Here is a 19,836-nt window from a genome sequence, read left to right as displayed (position 1 = left end):
GCGATGAGTCAACCGTTCTGTGGGTACAGTTACCTCTGTTATCCCCAGCCTGAGCCTTTCAGCATTACTGCACATTAGTCCATGGAAGGTACAAGAGGGTTGTATAATGAAATGGAGCAAGATTAGAATTTTAGCATATCTTGCTCAGAGCTTTGTTCAAGAAACAAAGCCCTGCTTTGCTCTCCTTCACAGGTGTATGAGGCTTTCTCCCTAAAAGCTCTTGGTTAGCACAAGAAAAAGTTCCCAAGCCATCTAGTTCATGATCATCTTATTCCCTTAAGGATTTAAGTCCTATTTGATTGTTAGAAGGGAAGAGCAGTCAGCCTACTCATCTTACTCTCTTTAAAATCCCAAATTAACTATGAAAAGAAAGCATACTTCTAGCTCTTTGCCACACAAAACCTAAACTTAAGTGATAGGGAACCATGCTGAACCTTATCAAATATGGTGAAATCACTGCCTGTTTTAACCTTCTTAACTGACATCAATCCTCAGGAATAAAAAAAATTAGTACATATCATGCAAATCATGCTAATGATTCTCCTTGTAATGTCTGTCTTTCCCTAATGTATCTGTCCAGCTTCATAATTGCAAGTGGAGTCTTTAAGTGACAACAAAATATAAATTAAATTTTGTAATAATATTTTACTGCCCTTTGTATTTTTGTACCAAAGAGAAATGTCTTATACAATCACATGTTTTCTTTTTAGCTTCCCCAGCACTCATTATCTTATTTATAACCATTACTATTGCTTTATATGTTTCTTACATGAAGGCTAATAAAGCTGACAAGGTCTGTGGCTTTTAGTGACAGGACTGCAAATAGGTCTATAAATCCAGCAAATTACTTTGGTCCAAAAGAAAAGGTCCTGTGTGGTGAATCTTCCTATTAATGAATGTTAAATGTTATTATTCCTCTTTGGAATCTGATCATAGTTACAGTGGTTGGCCTGTTTTTTAAACATTTCCATTTAGACTATTGTAGATACACCAATGTCAAATTTAACTTGAGGTATGTGTGTATAAGTTACAAATACTTGGAAAATCTTGAGGTGAAATCCCAGCTCCTCTGAAGGTGCTGAGAATTTTGCCATTCAGTTCAGTGGGCAAGAATTTCATTCCCATTAAATATAAAGGCTAAAATAAACTGAGTTGCAGAATAATACGGCCAGGCCTATGGATATGTCTGATCTCTTGTAAAAATCCCCTTCGACTAATCTTGCTTCTCGTCTCATCTGTTGTGACCCCATTCCTGCAGTATTCCCTGGGCCCTTCCAAAGTACCGCTCATCTCCCCACTCTGCAATGTCCCATGCCTCTTAACCTCTGTAGTCCTTTTTTGTCTTTTACGGTTGCTACCAAGGCAAAAGGTAGCCGGTGCTGTGGGTGGTTCATGACAAATGGCATCTGAGAAAAAGTCGGAGCTTCCCTGGCCCTTCTTCAGCAGTAGTAGTAACGTGGAGGTGTCTGCTGATTGTCACGATGATACAATCCGTGAGAACTCTGTCAAGTTTGTCTGAAGTTGGCCAACGCATTTGAAAGATGGGTGGGAGAGGGAAAGAACTCAGTTGTGTAAGTCCCATTTTCTTAAACCAGATGTATTTTTTTTCCCATTATATGCACCAATACATCAGTAACCCTACAGCTTTTTATGCATATAGCCAGTTTGCTCTAAGATGACATCTGGCTGGTAATCCCACATGGACGTGAGGTGATTGCTGCTGTTGTGAAGTCCTAAATAGAAGCAAGAGATGTGAGAAAGAGGACAGGAAGGGAGAAGACATTTTGCAACAAGTTCAGCTGCTTATTTAAACTAACATGGCTTCTTTAGGATAGGAGATATTGCAGCTGTCCTTCCAACCTAGTCTGGATGATTTTGACTTGAATGGGTCTCCCATTTACAGACAACTGTGACAAAACAGAGCGAATTGTTTGTTTACATTTCAATTTAAAAAGCATGTTTGCTGGTAGCCACCTGTTGAACCCCGTGTCCTGATTTGTATTGGCTGGAGCAGGAACGGTGTCTGTTGCAGCAACACCTTTCATGTGTCATCGGCCATCCTGCAACTTGGATGATGAAAGAGGACAATCCACTGCCATTCTCCAAGGCTCTTACTCCACCTGCAAACACCATCCCGTGTCCTTGCCTACAAATGCACGTAGCATTTGCAGTAAACCTTCCAAGTTGAATGTTGAAGCTAAATGTCAGCATGGTGTTCGCAGAGGTAGGGCATAAATACTGCCTTTTGGGATGATCTGGGCTGCAAAGGTTCTTGACGCTGCAGGTCATGAATGAGTACTAGAAGTTACAGTCATCCAGCATTTCTCATGCCAAAAAATGGAAGAGGGAGTCCAAAACTATGAATAGACTCTCCTGGGTAATTGCATCACAGAAAAGATGAGCAACTGCTGTTGGGCATGCAACTTGTCCCATTTGGACCTTTGAAGGAACTTCTGCAAGACGCTGGAATCTGAGATATCTTCTTGCTGTTCTGATTTATCCAGAGACACTAGGAATTACAGTCAGCTTTTTAGATCATTTACTGCTCTTTCTGTTGGTTTGGCTTTTGATTATACAACGTGGTTGTGGGGAGAGAACTCTTAAGTAATTAATATTGAAGTAGATTTTTAGAAAATGGATGGTTTTGTCTGTAGCTGAACTTTGCCTCTTGCACAAAACAGTTTACAGTCGCTTTATTGCAGTGGGCTTTGTTTCAGCTTTATAGCTAAGGTGGGTGTCGAGTTGCCATAGCTACTGGGCATTATGCTTCCTTTATGTGGGCTCCAGAGTGCATTCCAGGAGGATCAGGTGCAACTTCTAAATAATTAATAGTATCCAGGAAAGCGGAATTGGAATTTTGTTTTGGAGGGCTTTCTCTTCTTGTCCTCTACAGTTACTGCCACTGAAAATTACAGAGAATTATGAGCCATAATTTTAAGAAGAAAACTCCGAATGACATCTGAAAGAATCTTTCTTTTTCATTTTAGTACATTGTTGCATTGTTAAATACAGTTGTCCTCTTTTAAATATTATCTTGACATAAATATTCTAGGGAAGGCTTATAATGTAATCTGTTGTCCATGTCACTGTCCCTTCTGCAGCTTCTCTATGTGACAGCACTGGGGATGCACCCTTCCCATAGGGCTTCTCTGCATGCTCTGGAAAAGACTTCTTTGATTTTCTTCCCATTTAATAGAGGCAGGTCTGTCGATGCTGAGCGGATGAGTGAGCAGATGGATTTTCATGGGTGACTTGGTCGGATCAGTTCATGTTGTCTTATCGGGTGAATATTCTACAATGATACTTGGCAGCCTGTTACAAAACACAAAACCACTGCTTCGTATACAGGTCTGTGTTAATTGCGACTTCTCCCAGCTTGTTAAATACACGTGAGGCCATTCTTTGGAGATTAGAGAAGTGACCTCCACGCCATTCGTGGTGATTTCTTGTTCTGAGAAAATGCCCTATTTCTGTGCCGAAGAGTCCTGGCAGCTCCTGGGATACTGTCTTTTCCTTCTGAATTGCATCATGTTGTTGATACGTACGTAGGCAAGGAAGCAAGGAGTGAGCTGCGACTCAGTGGTCTGGAGGTGGGGAGTTTTTGCCCAAAGAAGCGAACGCTGTTGTAATGGCAGCTCCACGCTGTAGGGAAAGTTTGGACGTGTTTTGGCAGATTTTTGCCAAGTCAGTCTCTGTGCAGCCAGATGCTCCGATGAGCTGGAGGAGGTGTTAAAGCCAGAGACATTGCAAAGATTTCAGCATTTGTCACACAGATCTGTATTGCCGCTGGGTTATAAGTCTTATTTTCCACATTTCCTTTTTTAATAAATTACCTTGACCACCTCTCCAAGAGCAATATGAACAGGAATCACTGCACACAATCCCTCTCTTCTGGTACCGGGTAGCTTTGGCTCAGACTGAATCTACCTTCTAATATCTGCTAATCTCAGACCTAACACCTCCTGGTGAAAATACCATAAAATATTCAGACCAGGATAGAGTGCTCTGCATTAAATCGGGGTCATGGAGTTTATTGATTTTTTTTTTTTTTTTGTAATTTTTTTTTTAGATGCAGAAATCAATATAACCCTTGCTTTTCCCGTCACCAGTGTATTAAATTAGCTTGAAACATTTGTGAGGCTGATTGAAAACCTAGGGTTGCTACATCTTTAAATTAAATAATATTCAGAAAGTTATAAGGGGGTGTGCACATATTTTTTTATTTTAGTTAACATTGTTAGGAGCAAGCCTACTGGGATTTGAAGTGTTTCAGAGCTACAGTGAAAGTAAAACATAGAAAGTGAATGCCCTTTATCATCTGCATTCTAATGGAGGTCCACCTCTATTAGAGGACCTGGATTTTTCTGTTAATGACTTTTTCAAGACTCTTCTAAGCGTTCCAGTAGCTTATTACAGCTTGATTGCTGCCTCCAAAATGCATTTGTATCAATGATAACCTTGGTGACATTAGTCATGGAAACGATGCAGAAGTCCACAAGTATATTGGGTTTTGAGAATCCATGGGAGGTACTATGTTTTCAGGTTGCTGGAGAGCTGAGGTTTGGGAGTGAGAATTGACGTCTTGGAAATAGGTTGGGGAAAAATAGATTAGTTTTTGTGGCAGAAGGAACTAAAATGACTGCTTATGCCCCAGATTTTGTTCTTGCTGTCTAACCAGTTGGTTCTAATAAAAAGCTGCTGTAGTCAAAAATTCTCTCTCCTTCACATCCATAAATTGTCTTGCTATAGTAGCACTACCGGTGCTATATGAAGTGTTTCAAGTTACTTGTAATGTGTGTGTTGAAAGGATCCAGAAAGAAAAGGGGTTTTAATGTTCTGCCCAGCTTGGGAATATAACTAGAACTTACATTAACATTGCAGTTATAGTTAAATATAATTTAATTTTTTCTGTCCTGACATTGCTTGATGGCTGACGTTTAGCATTTAGCACGACTTCTTTGTTGTACTTTAAATATTTTCTCTGAACATCTTTCATTCCCCTAAGAGAAAAATTCTATTGTGATTGTTTATACTGGTAAAAATGTAATCTTCTTTTACAGTCCAAATTTATAACTAAATGCCTTGTGCTGTGTGAATCGTGGTACGTATCAATTATATACGAGTCTGATATGAAAGCAGCTGAGTATCGCACCGCATGGAGGGGCTCTTCTGATGCCCTGAATCCTGGAGAACTTCTGCTCGGAGAGGGTCTGGATGGAGTACGTGTGTGTCTGTGACTATCTGCAGACTATGAAACAACTCCTTCCTTCCAACTTCACGCTGTGGTAGTGGTGCTGCTGCATGTGAAGCTGCTTAAATGGGAAAAGAAAGCCTAACAGCTCGAGTTGCTGACTTGTGCCAGGCTCGTGCTGTTGCAGCTACGTAGGTACTGGTACCAAAGCTATCTGGTTTCCTACTGCTGTAGGTTTAGTTGCTGGGGTGAGGGGACAGGATGCCACACAAAAATCCCAGCTATGTGATTAGGTGCTTAAATAAGTGCCTGTGGAGGTACAAAATATTAGGTGTCCAAGAGTAAAGCATTGTCTAGAAAATGGAGACATGCTATGCTGCTGGTAATACTAATTTGCTCTGTTAATGTCCATCTGGGTTACACTGTTTACTTAAAGGTACCTCAGTGCTGAAGAGAGATTGTTAAAGTGGGAGGAAGTAAAGCAAGTGGCTGGCAGATAATGCAGAAGAAAAGAGCAGAACAAACTAGGACTGTGTTTGGGCGTGGATCTAAAGCATGGGAGAGAACGACATTAGTTCCTTTGGTCAGTGGATTTAGAAGACCGTTTAATCTGGTTAGTATTTAAGATGCCATTTTGGAATTATACCTTTTTGCTACAGGGAAGACTAGCAAAAGGAAATGCTTGGATAAATGTGAGAAAGATGCTTCTAATGTTGAAAGCCACTAGGCTTCACAATAGTTGGATGCACTGTGTGATGGGGGCTTTTAAAACTGCGCTGGTGAGCACACACTGGCGGATAATTCTGCTTTTGCAGAAGATGGACCAGTTTTTGAAATAAACTTTTTTTCTTTTGCTGATTTTTTCCTGATTTTTTGAACCAAACCTGTCAATGTAAAATCCTAAAAATCAAATTTCAGTCTCTGTATTGCAGCTGGCTGTGGAGACAGTAGGAGTATTTCCTCGCTGAACTTGTATTGTGGAAAAAGTCGTGAATTTTGTTCACTGTACTTCTTCCTCTCCCTTTTCATGTTCAACCCCCTCCCCTTTACTGTTTTTTAGTGAATGTGATCTGAAAAAAAAACCTGAAAAGTGGTGCTACTACTAGATAGACCTGTAATCCCATTAGACTTCTTTTTAACAGAAAACCAGAATCTGCTTTTTTTGGATGGCTTCTGAATGCCAACAAAATAGTGCTTCTTGTAAACCCTGTTCTTATTACCCCATGCTTTCCGTGCTGCCCAGCTGACAGCCCGTATCGCTTTTGATTGTAGATTTCCTTTCAGGAGTTTTTCAAAGGCTTATGCACTAAGCTGTGTAAACGAGCTTCTTAATATAGTGGGAATAGGCATTGACAAGAACCAGAGGCTGGCAAAAGGAAAGCAGCTGAATTAAATGAAGTTGCACACTTTCAGCCAAGAGGATGATTAATCATTGGAACGAGTTCTCAGAATAAGGTATTTTCCCAAGCACTGTCTAGTCAAATGTGATTAACTGGGTTTTGTGAAGAAGTAACAGGGTAAAATGTCTGTGACACGTAGGAGGTCAGCCTAGCTGATGTAATTCTCCTTTACAGCCTTAGCTCTGTAACCCTGTGAAAACTTTATAAAGGTGGCATAATGGATTTCAGCTTGCTGAAACTGTGTCATCTTGACTTGAATGAGGAAATATCCAGCTTGGCTTTTGGATTTCACTGGGAATAAAAAATTAGTATTTACGTAGTTCTTTCTATTAATAAATTTTCATGCTTGCAGGAAGGCACATCTAATCTAAAGCCAGATAAACAAGCATAGAGGTGAGGCATGGCCAAGTGAATCAGCAGTAGACCTGGAAAAAGACCCAGTGTCTCCTGAATCCCTGGCTGAGACAGACTTGTTTTCTTGGGAGGACTCAGCTGTCTGAAATCCAGCATGTTCTCCAGTCCATATAATTTCTTAACTCCAGAAGGCCAAACATGACAACATGGGTTAAACCTAAAATATCACAAAATGGTGTTCTGATGAAAAGCATGAGGTATACTAAGAAATTGTATTTTAATTTTTTTATTTGTATATTTTTTGATATGTATATAATTTTTTATATATATATTTAAAAAAAGAAAAATAAGGCTTACATTTACTGAGCCTGTTGATTTCTTTCACATAATATCGCATGGCCACCTTCACATGGCAGTAGAGGGTAGCTGAGATTAATCTGAGAGCTACAGCAAATTGAGCCCCTGGAAAGTGCTGTTTGTTTTAGCTAACCCATATTTGCTTTATGCAGAGATGCCTTATGGACGCCCTTTTGCTATTTCTAGAAGAATTGTTTAGAAATGAGTAAAAGAGATGTTGCAGATAGAGGTGTTTATGAGATAAGGGGCGAGATTTTTTTCAAGTGACTTGTAATTTGGGTGCCTGCACTGTGAAGCCTATTACCAGTCAGACGGGGAGCGGTGGTGCTGCTTGTTATAGCACCCTGGCGAGGGCTCATTGCATTTTATAAAGCAGATCCTTCAGTGGTGCAGAAAGTAAAGCATCCGAAACTACTGGCTGCTGTAGCAAACTCTGGCTTCTTGGTGTAACTGCTGCCCTAGTGCTGGGTAGGGCTGGTTCGTTCCCCTGACGCTCACCGAGGACGCTTACCTGGGCATGAGCAGGAGCTGCAAAACATGTCCAGCAGGTGCCAGTGCTGTGGAGAGCATTTGGAAGTCCGTTTTCTGTCTTTCTGAGGCCGGATGAGTGCTGCCTCTTGCTTCTGGCTGCTGACGGCTCCTTTCTGCCTGGGAGGAGGTCACCCCTGTCCTGCCAGGTTTGACCTGTTGAACGGAGATCTATACCCTGTGCAGTTTATTGCCTGGCAAAAAATCAAATTCCTTAAATTCACTAAAGGAATTTCCTTTGGAATAAGTGTGGCTTAAGCTCTTGGCTCGGGGAACAGCCATGGTGGTGATTCATGGTGATCCACCGTGCCCTAACCAACAGGTTGTACCACCCAAGAATCCTAGCCTAAATTAGTGCATAGGGAAAAAGTGATTAAAGAAAGGCTCTTTTTCTGTCGTTATCTGTGACAGGGTTGGGGGGGGGGGGCATTCCGTGAAATAGTTGTTGTGCAATGGCTTTGTAATTGCTGGGGAGAAGTAGTTCAGCGTATGAATTAATTAATAAACATCAGTGGCTGCCTTCTGCAAAGGGAGGTTTAAACTTTATCATTAAGAGATGATTGAACTCTGCCTGGATTGAAATAAAGACTCCACAGATATGGAGGCAGAAGTGACTGAGGGGGTGTCTGCTGAGCATTGGGTCTCGCTTACCCTGGCATTAGTTAGAGCTGGAGTTTTACCCTGCAGTTACTCAGTCCTGCCTTCACCCGGTCCTCTCGCTGCATCTTTCTTCAGAGACAGGATGGCTTTTGTTTCACAGGGTATTTCTGGAATCTTGCAAATGTGATGTTTCTGTGCTGTTAGGCACGAAAGTGCAAATATCACCTTTGTTTATTTGGAGATGAATTTAAATTAGATTATTTCCCTCAGCTGCTCACATCTTAGTTTTTTACAGTAACTCTCATTAGTTTGTGTGATTATATTGCCAATAGAAAAATTCATGGTTAGGAGCTTTAGAAAAAATAAAAACAAAACAGAGGAATGATGATGTATGAGTCTACAGGCGTTTTTGAAATATATTTGTAAGCAAAAAAAATTAATGATAGAAAACAGTGCATTCAGCTTTCGTAGTATGTGATGATGGTGTCAACCCTGAAGCAATGTACTGTTTCACTGTTCTTCACTATATTTCGGTCTTGTAGCTTTATGCTTCCCAGAGGAGTTGAAATAAATACACAGTTACTATAGGGCTTAATCTTACTCTGTTTGATTTAATTTACATATTCTGACTTTTATGACAATCTGTTTTCTAACAAAACAGCTCTACCCTTCTTTCTCTGCCCCAACCAAAGCAAAAAAAGGTGCATGATTTGCCCTGTTTGCAGTGATGTCAACTGGTTATAATATTCCCGATTTTTTTTTAAAACATCTGTTAAAGTATGTTACTGTGTTAACAAAAAAAGATACTTGACAAACAAAGAGAAAACAAATACTTTTCCAGGTATTCTGTCAAGGTAGCGTGTAGCTTTGACATCTGTTACATGTGTGACTTGTCACCCTATTTTGTAGTACACATCAGTTCAGTGATTACAGAGTGCTACAGGGTTTTTTTTATAAAATGTCAAACTACTGTTTAACTCTGTGTACTACATCAAGTTAAGTTTTATATTTATCTCAATTGCTTCAATCTGTTAGCATTCGCAGAGTTGTTTCTGCTTTCTGGGATTATTTGGGATTTATCATTTGCTTGTTTTTAGTACACTGAAAATCTCGCATGTGGTTAGGTCCAGCCACTACCGTCAGTGTGAAACATTTAGAAGAGGGGTTACCAAAATGTCCCCTGTGAGGCATTAATTAGTGAAATTCATCTTCCCTGAGTCTCCCACTGCACCTGGGAACAAGCAACAGCTACCAGCTAGACGATGTTGAGCATTAGTCTGGTGACATGTTTGGTTCTAAGGGATTGTGTTAAGAGAAGTATATACGTGTATGGATGGAAAATTTTATTTATTTCATTTTTGCTAAAACACACCCATCATAAGGAATAAATGAAGCTGCTGTCCAAAACTGAGATTCCCCTGCACAGACCTGCCTTTCTGACCTGTTCTTCACATCCCCTGTCCCCGCAGCTTCACTTCCATGCAAAGCCTTCCACGAGGGCTGACCCTCCATGGTCAACAAAATCCAGTCCTGACAGAAAAATACAGCAGGAAGCTATGCAAAATGCAGCTTCTGGTGCCAGTTTTATGTATGCATATAGGTACCTTCAGGTAATATTTTCCAAGGAGGTGTGATATTTTCTTAGCAGGTTGAAGTTGAAGTTTACCGGAGAGATTCTAAGAAGCTTCCTGGCCTGGGAGACCCTGACATTGACTGGGAAGAGAGCGTCTACTTGAACCTCATCCTACAGAAGGTAACAGCGATGCTTATCTAATTTTCATGGGCTATTTATGCTAGAGAGGTTTTAGGGTAGGCTTTTATCTGTCCCCTTTCTTCCCTAGCTTGGGGGATTTGAACACTTCTGGAGGATAAAAAGAAAACATGGCTTTAATTTTGCCTTTCAGAGTCTAAATGAACATAAACTGCGATGTTTATTATTTTTCAGTAGAGTCCTAATAGCTTTTCTCAAAAAACTTTAAGTATATCCAGTGAAGCTGGGCTGAATTTTATGCTCTGTAACAAAGTTTTGCAAAATGGAGGCTTTGTCAAGTTTAATAGTTTTTGAGAGTGAACAAGACTGTTAGACAAGCAACACTTCTGTTACAGTTCACAATATTGGTGCAGCTAAGAGAGGGAACTGCTAAGTGGAAATGCAATAAAGGTGTTATGTATTAGACCGGGAGTTTGCTGCTCTTGACATCAGAACTTTAATAAAACTTTTTTTTTTGGTGGTGGTGGAAACATGACGCTAGCACAAATTATTTCTTTAATTAACTCATAGGTTCTTTAGTTATTGCATATGTTACATTGGTGCTTAGGGAAGCTGAATGTTGCTATAGTCATTTGAGATCCCTTAAAAGTTTTGTTGATTATGATCTCGGAATGAGAGACTGCTGGCTCATTGCACACATCCTGGAAAATAAATTGGTTTCATTCTCTCTCCTTCCTCCCAAAAGTCTCGTTGCAGAACTTCTCTGCAGAGAGCAGTTTCTGCTTTTATTTGATGCCGAATAAAACCAGAGTCCGTCTTCTACAGTCAGAATTCAGAGATGCTGTTACAGCTGGGCATTGCTGTCCAGAGCTATCACGCTTGCTCCTTACAAGTTTTTTCAGGTTGTTTGGCAGACTACGTTAATGGCTTCTGACCTCTCTAATGTGTTGCTTGTGTTCATTAGTGTTTCTATTTTTGACTTTTCAAAGGGAGGGTATCTTTTCCATTTCTACCTTAAAGTGTGCTTATGTGTCTGTGTGTCATGCTTATTCCCGCAGCTGACCAGTATCTAGTTTAAACAATATTGACAGGAGTTTCTTTACCCATAGGTTGTGCATCTCGGCAAGCATCTGTGCAAAAGATTTCAGTATCACTGAGTTAATAAACAAAGACAGGCTTGAAAATTGTAGGTTTCAGTATAATAAAGAGAATAAAGAAAATAGCAATACCAAAACATCTTACTTTTTAGCCAGACAGCTAAAAAATTAAGACAAAATGTGTTCTGCTTCATGCACATGAATGTTTTGTTATTCTGACTCTAAACGTTTATTTCTCTATCTGGTGCCCTGTTTCAGCTGGATTATGTGGTGACATGTGCTGTGTGCACACGCTCCGATGGAGGAGATATACACATTCACAAAAAGAAATCTCAGGTGAGATTACCCTGTTATTACTGTGGATGAGAGGTTAGCATCCAGTATTACCTAAGCCTAAAACCTGTATCAAAACCAGGGCAGTGGTTCTCAGGCTGTGCTCTGACAGATGCCTCCTTGTGAAGCATCTCAAGTCTTTGTCTAGTGACATTTCCTGCCAGTCATCTAAATGTGAGATCTAAATGTCCTTTATAGCCCCTCTCAGAAAATTGTAAAGACCTCTGCATGCTTTCAAGATTTATATCTTTGCCTACCGGATTTGGGGGAGGGGAGGTGTGCTGGGGGGGGAGTATGCCCAACTGTTAACCAATCCGAGGGTAAACCTGAAATTGTATGAGGCCTGAGTTATGAGAAGCCTTCAGGGTAAATCTGTAATGTAGGGCTATTAAATTTTAGACAATTTACTGATTACCAATTTATCTTTTTATTGTTTTATGAGATTCTTGTTTTCTCTCTTAAACTGCTCATTGCTTCCATCTCCGAAGGCTTTTATCACTTGCTTGTGTGCAGCATACAGTTAATCCAGGGTTTAGCATAGTGGAGGAGACTGAATAATAAGCATGGAGGGGGTAGGAATCAGAAGCCCCAGACTTCTTCACCCACTTTCCAGCAGATCTTGCAACAACTTCTCCTCGTTGGCAGAAATTTTTTTAAAGGCTCCTGTGGCCTTTAAAAGGCTGTTTCTCCCAGGCATTTCCATTCCTTCAGCTCATTCAGCTGCTTGTGTGCCTTTACCTAAAATAAACCAATGCTCTTTAATCCTTTAATTTTGTTTTACCATTTTAAAACAATTGTTGCTTTGCCTACAAACAAAACTAGCAACGCTGATTATTGTATTTGTAATTTGCATTAGTTAGGTGCATAATTCCCTTCTTCTGATGCTGTTGAGACACCATATTACATCATTGATGTAAGCCTTTTATTTCTCATTGCTTTTTCCACTGTCTGCTAGTCCAAATTTCACCCCCAATTAACTTCTGCAAAATTCTTTTGAGAAAAATCTGTAAATATTACTTGCAGATTTGAAAACTAGGAAGACGAGGATGAGGGACCTGCCCTCACTGCGTGTGAGCAGTGTTCAGAATAAGGAGGAGGTTTTCTGTTCCTCTTTAGGAAGCTCATACTATGGGACGGCTTTTAAATTTTTCTTTGTCTCCCCTTTTCTAGGAGAAACTCAGCACACATTAAAACTTACCAGTACATACTAGTAATGTTTCAACATCATGAAGTTGATCTATGGAGAGAGAAAAGGCAATTCTATATACTGTGGAAAGCACATTTGCAGTAGGGCATTTCATTGTAGCATGCACCATTGAGGCTCTTAGTTTTCAATGAACAAAAGCCAACTTTTTTGGATCTATATTGCTGCTCTAATAGTTCTTGCTTTAGAAAGCATATATTACCCTGTCAGTGTGCAGCCAGATGTTGAATACGTAGAAGCCCTATTCAGGCCTAGTTTGCTGTGCTACTCCAGACCTGTGACAAAGCTACTGTGTTCATACCAGTAGAGTACCTAAGGCACGAAACCAGTGTGAAAAAGGCTGACTTTCCCCTAAATTATCTTGCAGACTACATTGATTCTCTGCTGGCTTGACTATAAGATCTCTACAAACTGTATTTTCCTCAAGTGTGTCTAACTGGAGATGAGTTTGGGTTTTTTTTTTTTGTTTTACATTGGATGCCATGAGAACAAGGATGCCTGGAAGATGTCCTTGTTTCAGACATTGGTGCAAATGTCATCTTTGAAGAGTCTTGTTACTTTCTAATGCTGTTTCTTGTCATGAAGCAACCTTTCCTTTTAATAATCTGTATTTAAATGTGCATGTAGGCTTCATAAGTACAAATAAGGAAAAGCGACCCTCTCATCCTACCCTTAGTCATGTTTTGTGTTGAATGGTTGGTAGCAAGAGTATCACAAGCCTGACAATCTGGGCAGATTCAGAGCTTTCAACACATTCACAGTGGGCTAAGATTTGACAGGTTTCTTTAATTCAAAGCTTTGTTTGTAAACAGAGGTGGAAGCAAAGAAAGCTACTTGGTATGAATTCTTCCTCCCTCTTTACTTGCTTTTTAATCTTGTTGGAATGATAAAATCTAAAGCCTTTAGCTATTGAAACGTAGGTTGTTTTGAGGAGTGAAGTGACTAAAGGAGTTCAGGAACTGCTTCAGAGGGAGGAACGTGCAAGAGGAAGCACAGTGGATAGAGAAAGAAACAGAAGATGAGGATGAGAAATCAAGTGCTTGTCCTCATGAGGGCCATGCTTCCCATTACTGAGTAACGTTGAGCTTATCATGGTACTAAGCAGACAATAACAATGAAATTAACTGTACAAGCAAATAGTGTTAGGTCGGCTACTCCACGGTAATTTTCTTGCCATGTGTGCTTTTACTTTGCAGTGCATTGCAATAACTTAAAGGCAGCTCAAGGTGGTTTTCTCTGTTGATGAAAACGATGATACCCTAGCTGTACCATAGGACGGTGAGAGGTCAGGTACACACAGGGACATTTGCTGTGGAGCAACTAGTATTTGATAACTTGCATGTGAAAACTCAAGGATTTCATAAGTGTTGGCATTATTGCAAAACAGGCTGTAGTCAGAAACCAGCTCTGCTTTGCCTGCAGGATGTCCAGCATCTCTAGCGTAAGTGAAAATGTTGGCTGACTGAGCAGTGTTGGACTGTGGTGTTTTGGTATTGCTTGCCTTGTATTCAGTGCATGCATTCCTGAGCACATTTAACTGAGATGATGTTTTTTTTTTTTCCCATATCTTTCTCAGCAAGTGTTTGCGTCTCCTAGCAAACACCCAATGGACAGTAAAGGAGAGGAGTCAAAGATCAGCTACCCCAACATATTCTTCATGATTGACAGTTTTGAAGAGGTGAGTTCCTTGTTGCAGCAGCAGAGTTTTGTCCTATTCTAGTCTTATGTCCTGTTTTCTTGTACCTTTTGAACAAAAGTTCTTGGCTAGTTGAGGGTTATCTTTCAGTAGTTTTTATTTTATTTGACCTTCCTCTTTCTTTAATGTTTGAAATCTGAGCTTAAAGCTGGGTTTTGGCATCTGTCTTTATGATGGGCTAAAGCAAGGCAGGCTGATGTCAGAGCTGCTTATCTCAATGCATGATTTGCAGCATGCACTGCCTGAAGTCCGGTTTTTTGAAAGGCTGGGGTGGAGCATACAGCTCCCTTGCTTTCTGCCATTTACATAGAAACTGCCTTGGGTCTAAGGAGAATTATGGGAATCTGAATATATTTGAACTTCAACAGCTGCAGTTTGCCTTGAAGTGTTTCATCTTGCATCTTTGGCAGGTTTTCAGTGACATGACTGTAGGAGAAGGAGAAATGGTTTGTGTGGAGCTGGTGGCCAGTGACAAAAGCAACACCTTCCAAGGGGTGATTTTTCAGGGGTCCATCCGCTATGAAGCACTCAAGAAGGTCTATGACAACAGGGTAAGGTGCTTCTGAAAGACAACATTCTTTGCAACAATCATACTCTGACCACAGTTTTTTTTTGCTGCTGAGGCTATTAGCTTTTTGTCCTATTAGATCATCTGCATCATAGTCTGTCTTTTTTGGCTTTGAAAGTTACCTGAAAGCTAATGCTTTTGGCTCAGACAGCTGAGAGTATTCAGATCAGGATATATTACTCTGGTATTTGCCAAAAGGAGTGAAGTTGATAAGTAGTCAAGAGCGTGACACCGGAATGGATCTGAGTAACAGAGTTCTGGGAGCCCCTTCATTTTCTTGAAAGGTCATAGATATTTCTAGTTACTTCAGAGAAGGCATGTTTTGCAGGGAGATCTTAAACTCTACCTTGCTATATGTAAAATGTGTTTTTCTTTAGTGTGTTTTGTGCTCATGGCTATTTTCAAAAGGCTGTAGTTACACTGCCACAGAAAGAAGCTTTCTTTGCTTTCCTACAGAAACATGTAATGCCAGCACTTTCAGCTTCAATTCCGTACTTAGTGCTGAAGTCAAGAGAGTGCAAGAGCCAATAAACTTCTCAAACAATTTGTTATGAAGACAGTCCTGAGAGATTTTAAAAAACAAACAAAAAAAATCCCCACAATATCTACTGTGACTGTAAACTTCATTTCCTTTTGTTCCTACCCTTGTCAGGAGAGGTGATGAATAGTTTCCCTTCTCCCTGTTTTAAATATGAATAGTTATACTCTTCTAGCAGTTTCTCAAGAGAATATGAAACTGAAATTGTTTCTCTGTCCCACCATCATCTTATGGCCTCACGCAATCAGCAAGTGGGTTATTGAAATACATGGGAATGCAGAAGCACTAAAGACAGCATAAGAAGAAAGCCCTGCAGTGGAAAGACAAGATTTGATGTTGGTAAAGTCACCTCATAGCCTGGGAATGTCCTGTTTGACCACACAGCTACTTTACATTGTTTGTTAGATGAAATAAAATTGTTAGCTCTTCAAATATTCAATTATGGCCGAAGGCAAAACTTGAAATTTGACCATTCTTTTAACAGAACAGAAGCAATCTCTCTATGCTTTTGAAGGTTACTTGATTTCAATTGTGCCTGTATTAATTCTTAGTACAATACGAGTTGTGTTACACGATGAGCATCTTGGCTCTTGCTCTTTCAGGCGATAATCTGCTGAAAGTTGTGATAAACCACTTAAACCTATGGATAAGTCCTGCTTATTTCACTTGGCAGAACCTTGTCTGTTTTCATATTGGTCTGTTCCTTTTTTCAGTTCTCAGTTCAGTTTTCAATTCAGTTGTGTTAACTGGGAATTGAGCCCTTCTGTCTGTTGAGAGGGTTCAAAAGGTGGCAGGGTTTTGCGGTGAGCAATGTGATGCAGGTTACTTGTGCGTGGGGGCTGGTTCTTTATGCTTTGACCTTGACAGTGTGGACACACAAATGTCTGAATTGACTTGCCACAAAGTAGTGCCGGAATTGTACAGTGTGCTTTGCTAGTTTGAAGCATCTCGTGTGTGTGTCTATTGCTTTTTGGACTCAAACGAGTGTCCCTGCACAGGCTGTGTTGAGTTGTGTACGTGCCTTCTTGTGCTGTGGTGTGCCGCGTTGTGTGGGTCTGGATAAAAACCTTTTGTTTTATCTCAGCATGCCATTGGGTAACTCTGCCTTTTGGATAGCTGAGGGAGTTGATTCTTCTCTGAGCCTCTGTTTTTGTATCTGTAAAATTGCTTCCCTTTTGGAGATCACTGCAGATTGTGGCTTAAAATGCTTCTTAAGAATCAAGATAATGATCATTTTCCACTATGTTTTTTACTTATTCTTAGATAACTGCTTTCAGAGAACGTTATTTTTTTGAAACATAGAGATGATGTTACATGGTTTTCTCTCCTGTCTTGATGCATTGTAGGTGAGTGTTGCAGCTAAGATGGCTCAAAGAATGTCTTTTGGCTTTTATAAATATAACAACATGGAATTTGTCCGAATGAAAGGGCCACAAGGGAAAGGACACGCGGAGATGGCAGTGAGTAGAGTTTCTACTGGTGACACTTCACCATATGGGACAGAAGAAGATTCAAATCCAGACTCCCCAGTGCATGAGAGAGTAAGTAGCAGACAGAAATACTGACTTACAGTTAAGCATGAACATGTTGTGTTGCAAAGCCTGTAGATGGACCGAAGCTGGGATTAACTCACATCAAGATTCTGAACTTAGGTTTGCTGGTGTATATTTTGAACATACTCAGTACATGCAGATGGATTTTTACCACAGTTTCCCTTGAGCAAATACTGAATACAGAGATGACTGGATGATTCATACTTCTGGAGGAGTGTTTTGTTGGAACAACAGCAATGTTGATGCCAGGGAAAATGATGATTCTGCCTGTTTTCTATGAAAATTAATAGATTCCATTTCTGTACAAGATGGGATTTACCTAGAAATGTGGAATTCATACATTATGTAGATTGCGTGCCAAACATCACAGGAAATGGTACTGTTAAGAGATTTTGCCACTGATGAATGCTGCCAGTGTGAAGCCTGTATAATATTAAAGCAAAAATTACGGATCTAATGCAGTACCATATTTATGCATATGCTTAATTTTAATGCAAGTGCAGTAAAATACCGATAGAATCAGTCCATAGATACTGATTTGGCCCTTATTCAGTCCTGAGCCTTGTTTTCCATTAAGGCATTTTACCTAATTAATGGGGATTAGGCAACATGTCTTCAAAATACCTGCACAGATGTGTCCTGACCTGGGCTGGGAAGTTCCTGATGGATTCTAGTCTGGTTTCCTGTGTAACACAGCTAATCTGTGTAGTTCAAAGGTCTGCAGGACTGCTTCTAAAGGCCTCCATGCAAGCTGTGTGATTTTTGTTTCTGGCTTCCTAAAAAGCAAAATGAACTGCCAGCACTGAGCTTATTTACTGGATATGCATGCTTTCCACAATAGACATACAGCCTGGAGAAATCAGGCCTAGAGGGACTTCCTGATCTTTTGGCTCCAAGACTTCCAGTGGCAACTGGAAAATGTCAAAATACATGTGATAATATATTATCATTGTTTTTTGCTAATGGTTTTAATGGTGATTTGTCTATTTCTGGTTTTCCCTCCAGGTGTGGTATGAAATGGCTTCAGAACTAAAAATAGACAATCACAAATTAGAGATCAAGTGCACTAAAGAGAGGATCAGTTGGGTGGTAGAATGCTTCTGGGGTTTTTTTGTTTGGTTTTTCTTTGGTTGTTGTTGGTTTTTTGTTGTTCTGTATGGGTTTTTGTTGTTGTTTTGTTTTGTTTTGTTTTTGTTTTTTTTTACAATAGTGATAGAGGGATGACATAGTGTTCTGCAGTGCAACACCAACCTGGCTTGTCTGTCATCCTCACTCACATGTCACCTCCCTCCTTATTGGTATGGACAGATGTGAGAAATATCAGATCTCATCTCAGGAAGAGTTATGGGATTGTCAAATTAACTTTGTGAGGAAGGAAGGATGAGATAGAAGTTGCTCACCCCCATTAGCAAAGTAGTTATCCCTTTTTTTTTTTTTTTTTTAAATTTGAAATGAAACTATTAAAACATTACTAGCAAAAACAGTACATTAGCACTGCATTTCAGTTCTTTCTGAAACAGATATAGTTGACTATAATTGTAGTTTACGCCAAGACAAACTACTGCTCTGAATGGCGGGTGTCTGTATAGTTTCATCCCTAACTTGTGTTTCACCATAGACAATTATATCCTTGTATTTGTCATCACTTAAACTAACCACAGCATCAGGGGCCTCTCAGCTTGTTTTTCCCCATCCCATATTGACACATGATACAAATATAATTGTACGTTGACTTCACTTTTGCGTCAGCATCTTGGGTTAAGTAATTGCCTTGTAACCCTGCTTTACAGAGACACCGTGACCTTTCACCGTGACAGTAATCCCATGTGGCATCCTTCTAAGCAGGGAAACTACTACCTTGTGTTTGCCAAAGAAACAAAGATACACAATTTTAGTATGTCCAGAGCAATAGATTCTTAGCCTATTAAGTCTTCTGAATTTCAACATGCAAAAATAAGATTGACATTCTTGGTGCCTAAATTATTAATCTGTATTTTGTTCTTTTATGACTATAAATCCCTGTTAAAAGTCATCAGCTGAGGAGAGCGGTTTGTCATTATTCACGTAACAGTTGAGGGTGATGATATATCAAAATATTTTCATCCTTATGAGCATCTTGAAGCTGAGATAACTAATCATTTGACATTCTCTGGCCACTCTGATAAAACTTACAGCTAGACATCAGTCATGATTCTGATTTTTACATGTCACTGCCTTGTGGCACATATTTTAGACTGATTATTTCTTACTAGAAGCATAGAACTTTTTAAACAAAACTTTCTCTAGCATTTCTTCTATTTCCCTTTCAGGTCACTTCTTTCAGTACACCACCAACCCCAGAACGCAACAATCGCCCGTCCTTTTTCTCCCCATCCCTCAAGAGAAAAGTGCCCCGAAATCGAATTGCTGAGATGAAAAAATCCCATTCAGCAAATGACAGCGAGGAGTTCTTCAGAGATGATGATGGTGGAGGTGAGAGAAGTAGTATCAGCTAAACAGAATTGTCTGGAGAGAGCACAGAGCTGTGGAAAGGGATCGCAATGCTGGATTTTCCAAAAGGTTTGCAGTGTGAAAAACCTAGCTCCACAGAAAGTTCAATGCCAGTGCCACTCTGAAAATGGGGTTATTCACAGGCTGAGCATCTTTTTGAGGGCTAGAGACCAACAATTCCTACATATGTTTAAAACCTATCTCCCCCTTTTATAT

The 19,836-nt window shown here is 40.0% G+C and overlaps 1 protein-coding gene across 4 annotated transcripts in view; it reads left to right on the top strand.

Moving 5' to 3' along the window:
- The window catches only part of KIAA0930 (KIAA0930 ortholog), an 80,179-nt gene that overhangs the window by 49,626 nt on the left and 10,717 nt on the right, over positions 1-19,836 (top strand). For 2 of the 4 annotated variants that reach the window (XR_012675526.1, XM_075161976.1), the window contains exons 3-8: positions 10,076-10,183; positions 11,497-11,574; positions 14,352-14,453; positions 14,882-15,022; positions 16,924-17,118; positions 19,440-19,602. Coding sequence is in view for 3 of the 4 variants with exons in the window: in XM_075161976.1 (XP_075018077.1) it covers positions 10,076-10,183; positions 11,497-11,574; positions 14,352-14,453; positions 14,882-15,022; positions 16,924-17,118; positions 19,440-19,602 (787 nt within the window). In the remaining variant the exon portion in view is untranslated. The remainder of the gene's footprint in view (positions 1-10,075; positions 10,184-11,496; positions 11,575-14,351; positions 14,454-14,881; positions 15,023-16,923; positions 17,119-19,439; positions 19,603-19,836) is intronic. The other 2 variants (XM_075161990.1, XM_075161998.1) reach the window with 2 other exon arrangements.

The sequence above is a fragment of the Calonectris borealis genome, chromosome 1 (genome assembly GCF_964195595.1).
Source record: "Calonectris borealis chromosome 1, bCalBor7.hap1.2, whole genome shotgun sequence".
NCBI lineage: Eukaryota > Metazoa > Chordata > Aves > Procellariiformes > Procellariidae > Calonectris > Calonectris borealis.
This window is presented reverse-complemented; position numbering and strand designations above follow the sequence as displayed.